General features: G+C 42.7%; 1 protein-coding gene across 2 annotated transcripts in view; it reads left to right on the top strand.

The window, feature by feature from the left end:
• The window catches only part of cdk14 (cyclin dependent kinase 14), a 261,388-nt gene that overhangs the window by 150,637 nt on the left and 93,135 nt on the right, over positions 1 to 17,616 (top strand). For both annotated transcript variants that reach the window (XM_028580347.1, XM_028580348.1), the window contains one exon: positions 12,385 to 12,448. In XM_028580347.1, the coding sequence (XP_028436148.1) occupies positions 12,385 to 12,448 (64 nt within the window). The remainder of the gene's footprint in view (positions 1 to 12,384; positions 12,449 to 17,616) is intronic.

Below are 17,616 nucleotides of genomic sequence, written 5' to 3'. Positions count from 1 at the left end.
ATGATGGCATCAGCATAATGGTGCTTACATAGGTTTAAATGAGCTGAAGGTCAGTTTTAATCCCACTAGTGGCTCCAAGGATGTCAGTGTGGGTCAGTCAACTACTGGATGGACAGTCATGACGTCCTGTACACAGATTCATGTTCCCCTCAGAATGACCTGGAATAACTTTGGTGATCCCTTGACCTTTCATCATCAGGTCAACATTTAGGTTTGACCAATACTTTGGTACATGACCACATACCTTAAAGCGCCCATATTATGCTCATTTTCAGGTTCATAACTGTATTTTAAGGTTGTACCAGAATAGGTTTACATGGTTTCATTTTCAAAAAACACCATATTTTTGTTGTACTGCACAGCTCTCTCTCACTGCTGCAGATCCTCTTTTCACCTGGTTTCTGTTTTAGCTACAGAGTGAGACCTCTTTTCTTCGTCTTCTTCTCTACTATCTTTGATTGCACTCGCACATGCGCAGTAGCTCAGATGTAGAGCATGTCAGCTAGCTAACTCTAGAGACAGTAAAAGAGAGCCTGTTTCTCCAACTTTGGTCAGTTACAAGGCAGGATTAGCTGGGAGACTTCTAAATGGGCGCACATGTAAGTAGTTCTTTTGTAGATTATGGTGAACTTGTGTGTGTTGTAGCAGTGCTTTGCTATTGAGAACGACGTAGCATGCTAGCGTTAGCATTAGCATTAGCATGCTAACGCTAACGCTACGAGCTAACGGTTGCGGTTAGCCAGCTCATTTCACTGTGACGTCACAGTCCGAGCCGATTTTGAACAGCTCATTAGGAGACTGAAGGCAGGACACATTCAGAAACCGTATCTCACTCAAAACAGCATGGATGGATTTTTTTCAAAGTTTGTATGTGTGTGGAAGCACCAGAGACACAAAAGAACACCCCAAATCCCAGAAAAAGTGTTTTTTTCATAATATGGGCACTTTAAGACATTCCTATCAGCCTCAACTCTACTTCATGTTCAGTGCAAATGAGCATATGTTAGCATGCTGACATGCTGTGATATGGTATGGCTTTATATTCTCGTTCAGTGAAAATGGATAAAGACGTGAATGATAACATATAAAGAGCATGGGGGCGTCCACACCAAGAACGATAACAATAACCATAACTCTAAGTGTAAGGATGTGGGCATCCACACTGCTCAGCGATAACGTTCTGTTAACAGCGGCGGCGAGCACGCACTGCGCACAGAGCTACCTAAAGGATCATAGCCCCATCGAGTGGAAAAGTCACGCCACACCACTGACCACCCGTGTGCAACAAATACACCCTCTCTCAGCAGCGTCATCTGCAATGCCACGTTGTAAATTCAGATGGATTTTGATTGGTTGTCAGTGTTTCTATCGTTCATCGAATCTCTGAAAATGATCCCAATGACACCGTTTTCCACTTTCACTTTTCACTTTCACCCAGGAGACCGGGGTTCATGTTCCCCGTGTACATTTTGTAACCCCACCCACCATATTTTCTAAACCTAACTGTCCCGTTTTTGTGCCGCATGTCAGTTAAACGTACGTCCCGACCCTTAGACTCGAAAAGTGACGCCAAGAGTGCCGACCAAGCGCGTCAAAATATCACGCTAAAGGGCTAGATGCGAGTCCCGAGAGCTTCAAATAGGGACGCCAAGAGTCCCGACCCCGAGCATCCATAACGAACGCCAAAGGCACCTGACAAAACGCGACGGGAGTGAGAACATGTTGACCAGACTTACCCTTCTTAAATCGTCCAAATGTTTCTGTGTAGAAGTATTTCTGCTTATGTTGCTAAAAAGAATAAGATGCTCTACGGAGCCTTTGCAAGCGATCCCCTGACGGTAGCAGCATTCGAACATTGTGCGATACAGAACAACTCTGAAAGGGTTTGTTAAAGCAGCAGAAGGTTGCTGCGTGGTGCAAATCCCCATTTTCTCTCTACAGGGACCCTGTTTATTCAGAGTGTATTTCCTGCTATGAAGAGTAAGCCAGTGCACATGCGAGCTGATCTTCCCTCAGGAGAGAGCGAGTGGCTGCCGGGGAGATAAGTAATACCATTTCACCAACAGCCGCTGTGTCATTGACATGAGCATCCATCTGCTGAAACCCAGACCGGATAGCCGGGGCTTACTGACCACATTCTACCCGTCGCAGTGGGAGACAGCTGATCCACTCGGCTCTGGTCCTGATCCGTTTGACCCCTGCCTCGAAGTGACCCCAATCTGTTTGGGTGGGACCGAGGTTGGAGGGCAGCACAGGGTTTTCGAGAGCAGAGAAGGAGATGAGGGCGGATGGGTGGGGGGGGTCGGCGCTAGGACGAAGGACAGAGAGTAGAGGTAGGAATGCGGAGGATGCGGGGCTGGGACACCGCTGCCACTGGGGTCAGGACTGGTACCTGTGTTTGGATTAAGGGCTTGATCTCTGATGAAACAAATGCGAGTTCCAAACCCGCACCTCCCCAAAGATGCTTACCCCAGTATCCCACTGGGCACGTATGCACCGCATACCGGCTGCGCCGCCGTTTTGTTCCGTCCTCACGCCGCGCGCCATGCCACACGGGGAGCGGCTCAGTAGCGGAGCGTCTTGCTGTCCGACTCGCAGATTATATTGTCTCTACACGTACAGTACTTTACAGAACAGTCACGTGTCTATTCAGCTGGTATCGACCTTCCACTCCAACCACTCCTGTAGTTAAACTCCAGGACTTCTCTTTTCTGGCGTTGTCTTTACAAAAAGATCTGTGATGTCGCATCCCCGCGGCTCACGTGAAAATAATCCTGGCGCGTATATTTATCGGAGCGAAGAGCCACTTCCCGCACATTTCTGGGACACACCCAGTGGAAGATAGGGGTTAGAATCCCAAGGGACATAATCAAAAGCAATTATTAGCAGGATTAAAATGACTAAAACTAAACCCACTAAGCTACAGTGTTATGACTGCAATGGTTATAGGTAAAAGCCTTTGTCAAAGGTATCTATATTATATATTTACTGCCATACTGACCAACCTGCAGACAAACTGCCAGTGGTTTTAAAGAACAGTAAGATTTTCTCTTTATGTTCCAGCAGAAAAAACCCACAGGTATACAACGTAATGTTCCAGGTCCAGGGTCCTAGCTCTGTGCATGCTGGCTCACCGGGGCCCTAAAACTGCAACTGAGCTATCAATAATGTTCTCAATTACACCGATGCTTTTCTATGGTGGCCCATCAGAGGCAAACGAGCTACGACAGCCCAAAACACTTCCATTAGGTGAAACGTGCTGAAAATGCAGAAATGACGCAAAGTTGAAAACGCACAAACCCCCAAAAGCGAACTAACTAACCCCAACCCTGCAACAGAAAAACACTGCATGTCCACTCAACACAACGGAAGTTCCCCGGGCCATCCCAATTTACAACATGACATGGCAGATGACGTTGCAGAGAGATTACACGTATTAACGACTTGATTTTCCTTCCTGCATTTGTGAAACAGAAAATAAAATTGTTAACGAAATATATGAACAGTCACACACAGTGTAGTTGTCCCACACCGCATGTCTTTTCCACTAGGTGGCGGTACGACTCTATACATAGCTCTGGCAGTTTTGTATTTTTAAACCATATATTTAACAAAACATGTTTCAAGAAACCACGGAGGCGGACCATTTTGTATGTTATTATCATGCTTTGGTATGTAGGGCTGCACCATATGAGGAAAGTATGCAATATGCGATAACATTGTTGAATATCGTGACAGGGACTTTTCTTGCGATAAATAAACCGATATTTAAGTGTTCTCTGTTCTGCATTTCTGCTGCTTTCAGTATTTGTCTAAAATACAATTGCTTGAAAGGAAATCATTTCCAACAGTTTTTTAATTTAACAAATTGGACATTAAGTTGAATTATAAAAGGCAGCACTAAAAAAAAGTGACATTTTAAATTGCAGTTTTCTGCTGATATTTTCTTCAACTAACACAAAAAAATCTCAGAGTGTCTTTTCGCGATAATAAACGGATTGATTTACCTCCAGATCCCAGAAGTAACTTAAAAAAACCCAACAATGGCTGAATTCTATTTAGGTTAACTAGTTTCAGGTCCTTGCCTTGTGTATGCTGGCTCACTGTCATGACTTAATGGGACACCTAAATGGAATGCCACCCTCGGTTTGTTATTAGTTACACCTGTGCTCTTCCTGCAAACGCAGGTCAAAACGGCTGTCATGAGAAAGGTCTGTATTACTTTCTCCACTGCAGTATAGTTTAAAAACTTCAAAGGGGAATCCCACTGATTTACACATGAATATGAGATGATGTCATTATTATAGGTGTAAAGGGACACTGAGACACAGTTCGATGTAAGTTTGATACTGCGGGGTAGGTTTCTTTTCATTTATTTTGAACCGACAGCAGTGCAAATGTGAAAGACAGACAAAATTGTCTTTTGAATCGGCATTTTATCAGAATACAGCATAGAAAATCTGCTTAGAAATATTGGATAGGATAGAACAACATAATCTAATTCTGCTAAATACAACATCACTTTCATTATTAATTTAACTTGTTTTCATTTTATAGAAATTGTATATCCAAATACAATACACATTTTCTTTTTTTTTTTAAAACTACTCCAGTGCTGGTTCCATGGTATCAGAATTTTGGATAGTCGTCATGGAAACATTAGTTGGTCATGTGACCAGGGCTGGGAAGATTGGCAGAACAGGCAGCCAAGTGACAGAACTCTGATCAATGGAAATCACAATTTTAGGATTGACAGCACTCTAGCCCAATGGAATATGGGGGGTGGGGGGGAGGGGGGGGGTGGTGGGGGGGGGGGGAATCATATTCCGTGCCCCCCTTCTAGCCCTGCCCCTGTTGTTGACACTTTTGGAGGATTTGTTTTGTTGCAAAGTTTATCATAGCTGTCAGAAATTCCTAATATCCCTAACTCCCTAACAGTTATTATGACTCAATGGCTTGGAATTACGGCGTGGATCATATGCAAGTGCATGAATGCAGCATGAGAGCCAAGATATCTTTGCGGAATTGATTTTGAGCATTTGTTTCCCCAATCGGTTTATGGAAATGCAGTGCTAAATCCCTGACGTGTCCTTTTTAACATGACATGGGTGGGTAACGTTTCAGTCTCGGTGGCATGGTGGCTCAGCGGTTAACACTTCTGCCTCACAGCAAATTGGCACTGCAGAGCTCCATCCACCGGTCCGTGCTGGGCTGTTTTGTGTGGAATTTGCATGTTCTCTCCGTGTTTGCGTGGGTTTCCTCCCACCATAAAGACATGCATGCTGGGTAACTAGGACTACAGTAAAAAATAAATAACCATCTGGCTAACACATTTTGCATTTTACCGAAATGTTGATTAATGTGCCTTGTCCTAATAAAAGAAATCTTAAACCTTTGTTTCCCCAATCTATGTGTATGTGAATAATGTGTATCACATTGTTATGAAGCTCCTCGATCCCTGTAAGTCAGTCTCCGATCAGGGCATTGACTACCTCTTCTTTCTCTCTTTGGCAACATAAATATAATTGGGGGATCCTGTGTAAAGGTCAGACATACTATTTGTTTGTGTCTGGCTGGCTGTCTGGGTGGTCTGTAACTTAGTTGATTGAGTTGTGGGGGGATGTATGTCCAGCAGAATGTGCATGCAGAGCTCAGGGTGATGACCTGCGACCTCACAGGAATTCCTCCTTGTCAGAACTTTCTCTCCGTACGCTGATGAACACAGACACAGGCCGGCCTTCCCTGGTGGGCGGCCATGTCTTCCCTGTCAACACGCTATTTCATATGTCCATTTGTCTGTCTGTGCCACGTTGGGAATTCACTGTCCCAGCAAAAGGGATTTTTCCATGTTGAACATGGAGAGGGGAGCAAAATAAACAAACCGCAGCATCAGCATCATTTGTTCAGAAGTCAAACATGCTCAGGGTTTCCTCCTTGACTAGGGGACTGGAGTCGTCGCCTGATGGCAGCATCAATGTAGAGCCCAATAGTTTGTGATAACAGAATCATTAAATTCTCAACGAAATTGAGACCCACTGTAACTGTAGTTTTAAAAAACGTCTTAAAAATACATTTAAAACCGGACAAAGTCGTCTAGCAGCAGCGTGAATCGTCACTCTGTCTAGAGCAAAGGCGAATGTAGCAGGACTACTTGTGTGTAGAGCCATGAATCCTTCTAAGGAGGAAGTAAACGGAACATGTGACTTTAAATAGGTTCACACCTTTTCAATAGACGGGTGTACATATGAACATTGAAACAGAACCCCTTCATTGGTCACTCAGACCGCTGTAGCTTCATATTAGCTTCAGAGAAACGTTTGAATAAATGTTTGCGACAGGGACTGTGGCTTTTGTCCTCCATTACTTACATTGAAAGAACATTAGACAGGAATATTGTAATGTCCAGTACCAACAGAAGAAATGATTCCAGCAAGCAAAAGATGTTTTTTATGATTATGTTCATATGAGCACTGTTGTTTGAAGAGAAATGGTGAACCTATCCCTTTCGTGTTGAAGTCAATGCCAGTTTTTCTTTCAGCATGGCCACAATTGTTACCTAACCTTAACCAAAGAGTTCTTCTCTAAAATTCAATTAAATTCATAATCATAACAAGAGTTATCTCAAGACACTGACACAGATAGAGTAGGTCTAGACCACACTCTATCATTGACAAAGACCCAACAATTCCAGTAATTCCCCCGAGAGCAAGCATTTAGTGCAACAGTGGTGAGGAAAAACTTCCTTTTAGGCAGAAACCTTGAGTGGTAAGGAAAACGTTTAGGGAGAAACCCTGGACAGACCCAGGCTCTTAGTAGGCGGTGTCTGACGGTGCCGTTTGGTGGTGTGATGAACAGTGGCAATAATAGTCACAATAAAGACAATGGATCAGTGACTAGAAATAGTAGTCGTAGTAGTTCATGGCATAGCAGGGCACTGCAGGGCGTAGCAGGACGTAGCAGGGCGTAGTAGGATGCATCAGGAGGTAGCAGGGCACTGCAGAGTGTAGCAGGTGTAACAGGGCATAGCAGGGCGCGCAGCAGGACCACGGCGACAGGCTGCAACCATGATTTAGGGGCCACCCTAATCCAAATTATAGTCATATTAAAGATAATGGTACTATGACTAGAAATAATAGTTGTAGTAGTTCATGGCGTAGCAGGGCACTACAGGGCATAGCAGGGTGTAGCAAGACGTAGCAGGTCGACCTCCTTAGAAATCCTTTCCATAATGTTGCCACACACTTAGAATATTAATCTCAGCCTGTCAGCAGCAAAACCAGCACTTTTGTCAACATAAATACAAGCTTCACAATTGCCCGATTAACTTACATTGTATCTTATTTTGCCACTGCCGACTGCATTAATACTGGAGTAGTGTCAAAGGTCGTTGTTCCCATCAGTCACTTAGACACAAAAACATAACAACCTCGGGTCCAGGTTGTTAAAAAACGGTAGTTACCCTTTAAGATCCCGTTTTGAAGGCATATGAATAGGATCCGATGTGGGATAATATGTCACTGAAGTCACAGACACAGTCCTAGTAGGCTACTGCTTTGTCCCACAGCTGGTCTGATGGTACCAGAGATGATAACTACCTACTGTCATGTGTGTAACAGAACCTTGGGGATTATATATTTTGCTAGCTGTCAGTGATATTGCCTATCCTTGCTTTTACAAGTCCAGCTGAAATGATTAGACCATTGAAAACAACGGTCCGGATCCTTTCCAGTTTCTAAAATATTAACTACATTTTCCTGACGATACTTACAGACTTTTACTGAAGTAAAATTTCCAATGCAGGGCTTTTTACTTGTAACAGAGTCTGTTTACAATATGGTATTAGTACTTTTACTTAAATAAAGGATCCAAATACTTCTTCCACCACTGTTAGTGTTGTGTCATATGTTCAAATGATTAATGACATTCTCCCAGAACTGGTTATTGCCTCTAAACACAAATTAGAGAAATGACCATTCTTCAAATGAAGTTCAGTTGCTGAGCTTGCACATGGAACTCTCTTTGTTCCGACTGCTCTCATTGCAGTCTGACTGAGGTCGGCCTCGCGGTGCTCTGCTGCACTCTAGTGACGTTCTTAGTTATTACATCACCTATGACCACCATGTGTTAGTAACAGGCCAACATAGGTTCAACAAGACTCTGGCCTTTTGTAAATACTTCTGGTTTTTTATTCAACTTGCCATCTTTGTATCTTCTTTCTCATTGTCATTCTAGCTGAACCGTCTTTCATTTTTTTCACTTAGAATCAGTGGTGGAAAGTAACTAAGTACATTTATTCCATTACTGCACTTAAGTCCAAATGTTAAAGGTACTTGTACTTTACTTGAGTCTTTTCTTTTCATGCCACTTTCTACTTCTACTCCACTACATTCCAGTGAGAAATATTTTACTTTTTACTCCACTACATTCATCTGTTACAGCTTTAGTTACTTTACACATTAAGATTTCTGCACACAGAACACATGTAGTTTATAAAATCTGATGTTTTATTCTAAAGTAAACTAGCCAACAATATAACAGCCTACAAGTCCAGCTGAGATAATAAGACCATTAAACACACAACTGGTTGGATCCTTTACACTTTCTACAATGGGAGGAGAGTTCTTTACTTTTAATACTTTAAGTAGATTTTCCTGATGATACTTCCACACTTTTACTTTAGTAGTATTTTCAATGCATGCTGTATAATTCATAATAAAACATTGTATTTCAACTACAAAAACGACTAAATACTACTGCTACTGTGTTTTGTGTGCAGAAATTAATTAATGTGTAAAGTAACTAGTAACTAAAGCTGTAACAGATGAATGTAGTAGAGTAAAAAGTCCAATATTTCTCTCTGAAATGTAGCGGAGTAGAAGTAGAAAGTGGCATGAAGAGAAAAGACTCAAGTAAAGTACAAGTACCTCAACATTTGGACTCAAGTACACTACTGGAGTAAATGTACTTAGTTACATTCCACATCTGATCTCAGCCATGCTAGTCTATATTCACGACGTTCCACTTCCGGGATTGCTCCGGTGCCAATCTCAGTTTTCTGTTGCACGACTAAAACTTCTTTTGAACGTACACAAGTTCCACCAAAACAATTTCCTTCTCGAGGCTATTTAGCAGAGGCACGGTGGCTCCGCCAAGAGCTTAGCACCGCCTAAGACGATTGTGATTGGTTTAAAGGAATGCCAATAAACCAGTGCACATTTTTCTCCTATACTGGAATGCTGTGTGGACTACCCAGGTCTGGCAATGCGAGACAACAATCGTGCCAACAAGAGCCATCTAAAGAGCATCCCAGTGACCCCACAACACAGCTCCAGTCAGTGTGTGCATGTGTACTGACCCAGGCTGATCCCGGAGCAGCTGATCCCGGAGCAGCTGCTCTGCTGCGGTGTGCTGCAGATCAGAGACAATCTGGAAACGATTACGCTGCTTCGCTGTGATGGATCAGGTGGGAGGCATGTCCGCTGCTCTGGCTTTTGTCATCGTAAAGCCAGGCTGTGTGCGTGAGAACCAGCGGTGGAAGAAGTACTGAGATCCTTCTCTGAAGTAAAAGTACTAATGCCAAATTGTAAAAATACTCTGTTACTAGTAAAAGTGCTGCATTGAAAATGTTCCTTAAGTAAAAGTGTGTAAGTACCATCAGGAAAATGTAGTTAAAGTATTAAAGGTGAATAACTCTCCTCCCATTGTAGAAAGTGTAAAGGATCCAACCAGTTGTGTGTTTAATGGTCTAATCATTTCAGCTGGACTTGTAGGCCATTATATTGTTAGTAGTTTACTTTAGAATAAAACATCAGATTTTATAAACTACATGTGTTTTGTGTGCAGAAATCTTAATGTGTAAAGTAAATAGTAACTAAAGCTGTAACAGAATGTAGTGGAGTAAAAAGTACAATATTTCTCTCTGAAATGTAGCAGGGTAGAAGTAGAAAGTGGGATTTACTCAAGTGAAGTACAAGTACTTCGACATTTTGTACTTGAGTACAGTCCTGGAGTAAATGTACTTAGTTACATTCCATCCCTGGTGAGAACTCAGCCAGCCTGTCCATAAAAGTTGCAATAACAGGGTTTTTCCTGCATAGAGGAATTTTTGGCTCCCCCCCCCCCAAAGAGGTTTTACCTATTTCCAGAGGGCCAACATAAAAAGAAGGGAGAATAAAAATACACATTTAAATCCTCTCTCAATGTGTTTAGGAACAATTTACCAAACTCTAACCAGTTTTGGTAATTGAGGTTTAATTTACTCCAGCATAATATACAGTTTGTTTTATCAAATTGTCAGAAATAACAGGAAAATGCATATATTTTTGTCAAATAAGGTAACACAGACATGCCTTTACTGTAAGTGGACCGATCGTGCTTCCTGTGGTGCGTAGCCCCCCACAAAAAGACCCATTCTAAGCTAGGAAAAACCCTAAATAATAATGATTATTGCACCGGCAATGGGATGCCTGTGTGCTGGGCTGCACAATTAATCTCAATGTTATCAAAATCACAATATGGACAAGTGCAATATCTTAATCGCAGTGGGGGCAATATTTCTTAAAGGCAAAATATGGGTCAAACCATTCTGAATGAAGTATTGTGGTGCTGCAGAGACGTCCCGGCCGACACATCCACTGGGAAATTTTCCTCATATCGTGCAGCCCTAGTGTCAGTGGCTCTCTCTTTCTCATGCTCCTACCAGCACAACCATAACACTACTAGGGAACAACATATATAATCCATAACGCATAGTTTACACTTGCAACCTAGTTTTCTTGTCTGAGAACCTCTAGTCTCGCATTGCCAGACCCTCTTCCAAAGCGCCCTGGAGTAGGGTCTGGCTAGTCCACACAGCATTCCGGGATGGGGGGAAAACCTTCTCTGGTTTATTGGCATTTCTTTAAACCAATCACAATCGTCATGGGCGGTGCTAAGCGCCGCACAAAGCAAAATAGTCGCTGCAAAATAGTCGTGCAACAGAAAACTCAGATTGGACAGATAGTCTAGCTAGCTGTCTGGATTTACCCTGCAGAGATCTGAGGAGCAGTTAACCATAGTCCTCAGAAATCCACCGGAGTTTAGAACGCCAACACAAAGAAAGAGGAAGGGGACGGAAAAGCGTCCGGCGGAATTTCCTGCAGCACCAGAGCAATCCCAGAAGTGGAACTCGAAGGCTATAGACTAAAGAACCTCTGATTGACATTATTGACTCGCAAGAGCACTATACTACGAGTTCACCATTTGTTCAATGACATTTGCAGTGTTTTGGGAGTACTCGAATGATGCCTTAAGGATTTAGTTTTATATTTGACAAAAAAAAACATATTACAAGTACTCGAGGTTTCTTCAATAGGTTAGTCGTTGGTATTTAAATTGATACAGATAATAATAAAATATGTGATTGATTGATGCACGTCTCTCTTTCCTTTGTTTGTGATCCTTCTAATCATGCAATAAATGTGTCCACTAAACCACAAATGCACATGGAGGACAACTCGTTCTCACTCCCAACTAGTAAATAACTGATGCTTTGTCAGTGTCTCTCAGCGTCAGATACCGATGCAAAAGTCCCCCTTCAGCGTCTGTATGGAACGCACCGGGCAGAGCAGCAGCTCCACCGCGGGGGCTGTAAGATGACGTAGTATTAAAGCAACACCAACATTCTTTTGTACCTTAAAATAATGTTTCCAAAATCGTTTCAGTGGTTCATCAACTCGTAACAGGGTGAACGGCACTTCTGCATTCGCTTTGCGGCCCTCTACCGGCTATAACCGCACTATGCAAGTTTGCCAGATCGGATAGCGGATCTGTAGTTCTGTAGACATAAGAAACTACTATGACATTGGTAATGGAGAATTCTGCTTCCAACTTGTAGGGGGCCGGAGAGGAAAAGTGCTTTGGTGTTGATTTAAGAGAGAAAACGGTAGAGAGTAGTATGAAGGACTGAAAATCCACATAAGGAGGCAGGTTGGGGGTGGTGGATGAGTCAAACTACACAGGACTTTGCCCCAGGAGACTGGTGTTCATGTCCCGCGTGTCACTGAAACGTACATTTTGTTACCCCACCCACCATCTTTTCCTCAACTTAACTGTCCCGTTCTTATGCTGCACGTCAGTTAAACATACGCCCCGACCAAGAGCGTCAAAAAGTGACACCGAGAGTCCAGACCAAAAAGTCTAAATATGATGCTAAAGGAGACTTTTTGCGTCAATAACAAACTCCAAAGATATCTGACCAAGGGTCCCTTTTTGATGCGATGGGAGGGAGAATGTGTTGGTGGAGATGGTTAAGTTGGTTTTGTTTATCTGAAAACTGCTGGAGTTGGCAGTATTGTTTGGTGTTATTTCACTTGTTCTCATCTCTGTCCTCGGTGTGTTTTCCAGATCCTCGGCACCCCATCTGAGGACACCTGGCCTGGTGTTAACTCTTTGCCGCACTTCAAACCAGGTGAGAGACCTTTCACGTCACACACAGCACGGCAGTGTTCTACACAGTGACTACAATCGTGCTGTTAACCCTCACTAACGTCTTTTACCCTCACTAAACTGAATCATACTTACTGTAATCTGAGGCCAAAGAAATAATAAGGAGCCCATTTTATAATAGTTAAGCATTTAAACACATTTCTGTATGATAAAGTATTAGCATGGAGCCTGTACGTAATGTATGCCAAATGATTAGCATGGGCCTACTGTCACTATTTGTTCTGTATGATAATGTATGCTGATAACATGGACTACTTTAATAACTCTATCATACACAAACATGGATCCTATTAGGATTTAATGAAGGACATTTGATCTGTTTATAAACTGTGCCATGAGATGGATTTCTCCCTGTATAAAGGTATAACTGTGAATTTCAGCAATTCTCAGGAGCCAAAACCGATATGCATCAGTTAGTATTTTCATTGACCAGCTAAACTATAGGCTCCATGCTAATGCAGCACTTCAGTCTACACAGTGCTAAATGACAGCAGCGTTCCATGCTAACACTTTAGCATACACAATGCCTATTAACGCCAGGCCTCATACTAGTCTCGCATTGCCAGATATATCTCCACAGCTCCGCGGAGGAAGGTCTGGCCCTTCCACACAGCATTCCCATGATAGAAGAATTAACAGTCAGGGGTTGTCACATTTCTTTAAACCAATCCCAATGGTCTTGGACGGCGCTAAGCTCCGGACGCAGCGACTGTGACTCAGCAAAATAGTCTCTGGAAGGAACTTGTTTTGGTGGAACATTTGCACCTCGCAAAAGAAAACACCACATAAAATATGAAATTAATTTAACTATTCACACAATACAGTAACATGAGCTATTTAAATTAGCTGATACATGGTTAAACCCCATTGGCTTTTACCAGTGTATCTCCGTGTGTACTTCGTCCACAGCAATCACACCAATTGGTCCCAAAATGTCCCAGTTAGAGAGGAAATGCCCTAAACATATTCTTTGTAAATCTTTACAATCATTCTCCGAAAGAACCAAGCAGGCCTACTTTGTTGCACCGTCCACATTTTATTCAAAACTTGACATTTTTCCGCCAGTAACGTTGATGTTGCTCCATGCAACCGGAGTTTAAAGTTAACTGAAGGAAAGTGGAAAGTAAGGGACATCCGGTGGAAATTCTTGGCAGCGTGGGAACTATCCCATAAATGAACCGTTGTTATATATACAGAATATGATATACAGACTAGCCTCATACTAACATCGTAGCCTACAGTACACAGTGTTGAATGACAGCAGGGGTCCCATGCTAACACTTTAGCAGACACAGTTTTGGAGTGTTTGCTAACACGTTAATATTGCGCATCAGAGCCAATTACCTGCCAGGTTTATACACTCAGTACTCAAAAGCTGACCATCAAAGTTCAATGCAATCGAAACCTCACTGTTCTCCATTAACCTAGCGGGGGACGAGGGTTGGGGTGGGGGTGGGGTGGGGGTGGCAGTGGCAGTAGCCGAATCTCTGCCAGGGCAGGCATGCCCTCTGGGAGCTCATTAGGGCATTTTAGAGGGAGCCTGAATAGAGGGATTGCAGATTAGTGTCAGCTGATGGAGGGGAGTGGAGGACAGGGGAAGACGGACATGAAGAGGGTTAGAGGGATGGAGCGGGGCAGCGAGGCACCACACCATGTGATACAGCCTCCTCTCTCCTGTGGCCAATTAGGGAGCAACTGGGGTGTCGCGCACGCACACACACACACACACACACACACACACACACACACACACACACACACACACCACACACATCACACATACTGTACATATACTCACACACACACACACCACACTTACATATACAAACCCACACGCCACACATACATACACACACACACACATGTAACCTTTCATCCTGTGGCCATGGCGATGGTTGGTTCTTGTTTGCCTCTCACACACTGTGTTGAACAGCTGTGCAGCTGTCTGAGCCACACACACACACACACACGGGCAGCCTTGCCTGCTTCTAGCATCCAAGCATCTGTTCACATGACGTCTGCAGGTCTGATGTTGTTATGTCTGCACTTCTTTAACACGCACCGGAAGACTGAGATGTTTACCAGAGATGGTCTGGTAAAGCTTGGCGGTCATAAAGCGCGATAAAGCCTCAGAATGAAGCGCAATCCGATTATTACAGTCCGAAAATGATAGCATTGACACAGGCAAATTGCGAGGGATATTTATATATTTATAATCAGAGCTCGTCTTTCTCATGGGGTTTAAGTCGGTATAGTTCCATGATGTGATGGATGAAAACATGATCACCACATGTAATGGAATTATGACCTGGTATGCATAAAGATGCACTTCAACGGTTTGAATCCCCAACTTCGAACTACATTCAAAGCTCAAAAAACTAAAGAAAACTCCAAGGCACTCTCTCACATGTCTATTCCATTACAATAAAGGCATGTAAGTAGTTTAAAAAGAGAGTGCCTTGAAGTTTTCTGTTGGTTTTTGTACCCAAGGACACCCCAAACTTAAGTCAGTTCAATCCAGGAAACACTTCCCCAAAACAATTTAATAGATTCAAGGGGCCAGTGAAGGTTACATCATTTTGTTCAGAGCTTTTAAGAGTGATTTAAAATGTGCCACGCACTCTGATGGATAATTATTATTCAAGGAGTGATTTTTCTTTGAACCTTCTTTTGCATCGACATCTGATGGAGCGGACTATAGTGGGCACAGAAAAAGAAAAAAAATTTTGTTCCAATGTCAGTGTTACAAAACAGATGGACGTTCCTGTCAAAGTGAATATTTTTTTCCAATTTCTTTATTTTTATTTCGAACAAAAAAATAACAATAAAATCAAATTATAAAAAATGAAATAAGTGTGCAGCAACACACCAAAAGCAAAACCAATATCTATAAAGTGTTACAAATAATGGTAACACTTTACTTGAAGGTATCTACATAAGAGTGACATGACGCTGTCATGAACACATGACACTGCCATGACACAGTCATGACACATGAACCCTAACCCTAACTTGTCATGACAAAAACCGAATGACACTTACTTAAAAGAAGCGTTATGTCATAAACGTTTATGACTTGTTCATAATGTTTGTGACACGTTCATGACAGTGTCGTGTCACTCTTGTGTAGATACCTTCAAGTAAAGTGTAACCCATGTGGCTACTTAATATGCACGTGAATGACAAATGAGGCATACATGACGAATGCGTAGCCTGCTTATCAGTCCATTCATTGTTAAAGCTTGGGCTTTCCACGTAAACTCTTTCGCTTCAGCGTCTTTGACAGTGACATTTTTACCTGACAACAGGCCTTTCTTCCTGCAAGAATTTCCACCAATCAGGACACTGCATACTACAACAACCATGTCTCTGTAATCACGGACTTTAACCATCACTCCTCAGTGAACTGCCTCCTAGTCTGAAGATCTTTTTTCTAGTTAAAGAGCCAGTTATCATTATGGAGTTACCGTAATACATGTAAAAAATATATAGCATTAATTCAGTAAGAAAGTGAAAATATTGTAACGCAAGTTATTGTTAGTGTTAACTATTAACTCGTCGTTACATACAAGTTATTTCGGGACGTGGATAGAGTAAGAGCATGGAGACAGCTTCAACTGTGTAACTTGGTCCATTTTTAAGCATATAGGACAAGTCAAGACTCGTGCAGAACGTGCTTCATCATCTCCTCATCACATCCCTCCGCCAACCTAACTGTTACTGAATTACAGGCAGGGTACAACATGTTAGATAGCTCCCTTGTTAACTCAAGGAACCGGATACACTATGAAGCTACAATTAATGGAAATATGTGACTTATTTCCTTGACGAGTTCTTTGCAATATTTCAATATGCTTATACTTATAATAAGATCATAGATTAGTGCGGTGGCTGCAGTGTGCAGCAGGTGGCAGTGTTGCATCACTGTCTTCTGCACACAGTGACTGCATCACTCCTCTGCTTATGATTCAACACATTTTCACTATTATTTACCATCCCAAACCTCTCAGTCCAGTCTGTATTTCAGACGGTGTGGCTTGGCCTCAGAGTTGAAGCGCCACTTTTGTTATGAAAAGGCTCCACAGACACTTCCTGGTTTCCAGTCATGAGTGGCTTTAGCTCTCCGCCTCTGCTCTACTCTACAGTCGTACTGATATATCAGGTCAGGCTTACGCTGCTGCCCGAGCGAGCCGTCAATTGAATCTTTATCGTCCCTATTTTGCTGAAGCAGCAAATTGAGTTTCCCTAAATGATCATTCAAGGTTGTGTTTTCGCAACTGAAACAAATGACGGAGCACCATCCAGCCGGGTGAACTCAGGTCTCCCACTTTTGAGCCAAATTGAAATTTTGAACACATCAAACACTGCATTTTCTGCTTTCAGGGGAATTTTTCTGCAACAATTTGGTCCTTTTCTGCATCACGTTATGGTGCAAATGTCTTTATTTATGTAAATAATTACACTGGCCAGTTTTGACTATTGGGAAGATTGTAACCCCCCCCCCATCCCTCCTGTAAATTATGCCTATGCTAACATACAAACAGCCATCCACTCAAACCATTCATATGGTCTACATCAGTGCCTTAAAAACAGTAAAACACTCCAAAACTACAAAAGATAGATAGATAGATAGATAGATAGATAGATAGATAGATAGATAGATAGATAGATAGATAGATAAACAGATAGGGAAATAATTCATTTTAAAAATGGTAGCCAATAATAAAATATATACCTAATGTATATCTGACAGTATATCTGTCTTGTCCAATCCTATATCCTGCATGTAACTGTTAGGAACCATGCCCATCATCTCTTGTCTCTTCCTCTCACCTCCACACCTTCCCTCTGTTTGTTCTGGGCCACTGGGGCTGGCAGCCTTCACCTCTGGCAGCCGGGACGCTTTGGCCAGTTCAGACCGGCCCTGGCACTGCACCGGCTGACTGGACCCACTGTGGGCTATGGCTGGCGGACTGAAGGCTGAAGCTGAAAGGCAGTTGGGTAGTTGGCTGGAAGGATTAGACTGGCAGTGTGGGAGGTGGACTACCTCGCTGGGTGGCCGGCTAGCTCGTGTGCTAGCCGGTCAATTGGCAGCCCAGCCTGACTGTGTGTCCACATGGCGTTTTTTGG

The sequence above is a fragment of the Perca flavescens genome, chromosome 6, assembly GCF_004354835.1.
Source record: "Perca flavescens isolate YP-PL-M2 chromosome 6, PFLA_1.0, whole genome shotgun sequence".
Taxonomy (NCBI): Eukaryota; Metazoa; Chordata; class Actinopteri; order Perciformes; family Percidae; genus Perca; species Perca flavescens.
The sequence above is the reverse complement of the archived record's forward strand: the minus strand, read 5'-3'. Positions and strand labels throughout refer to the sequence as shown.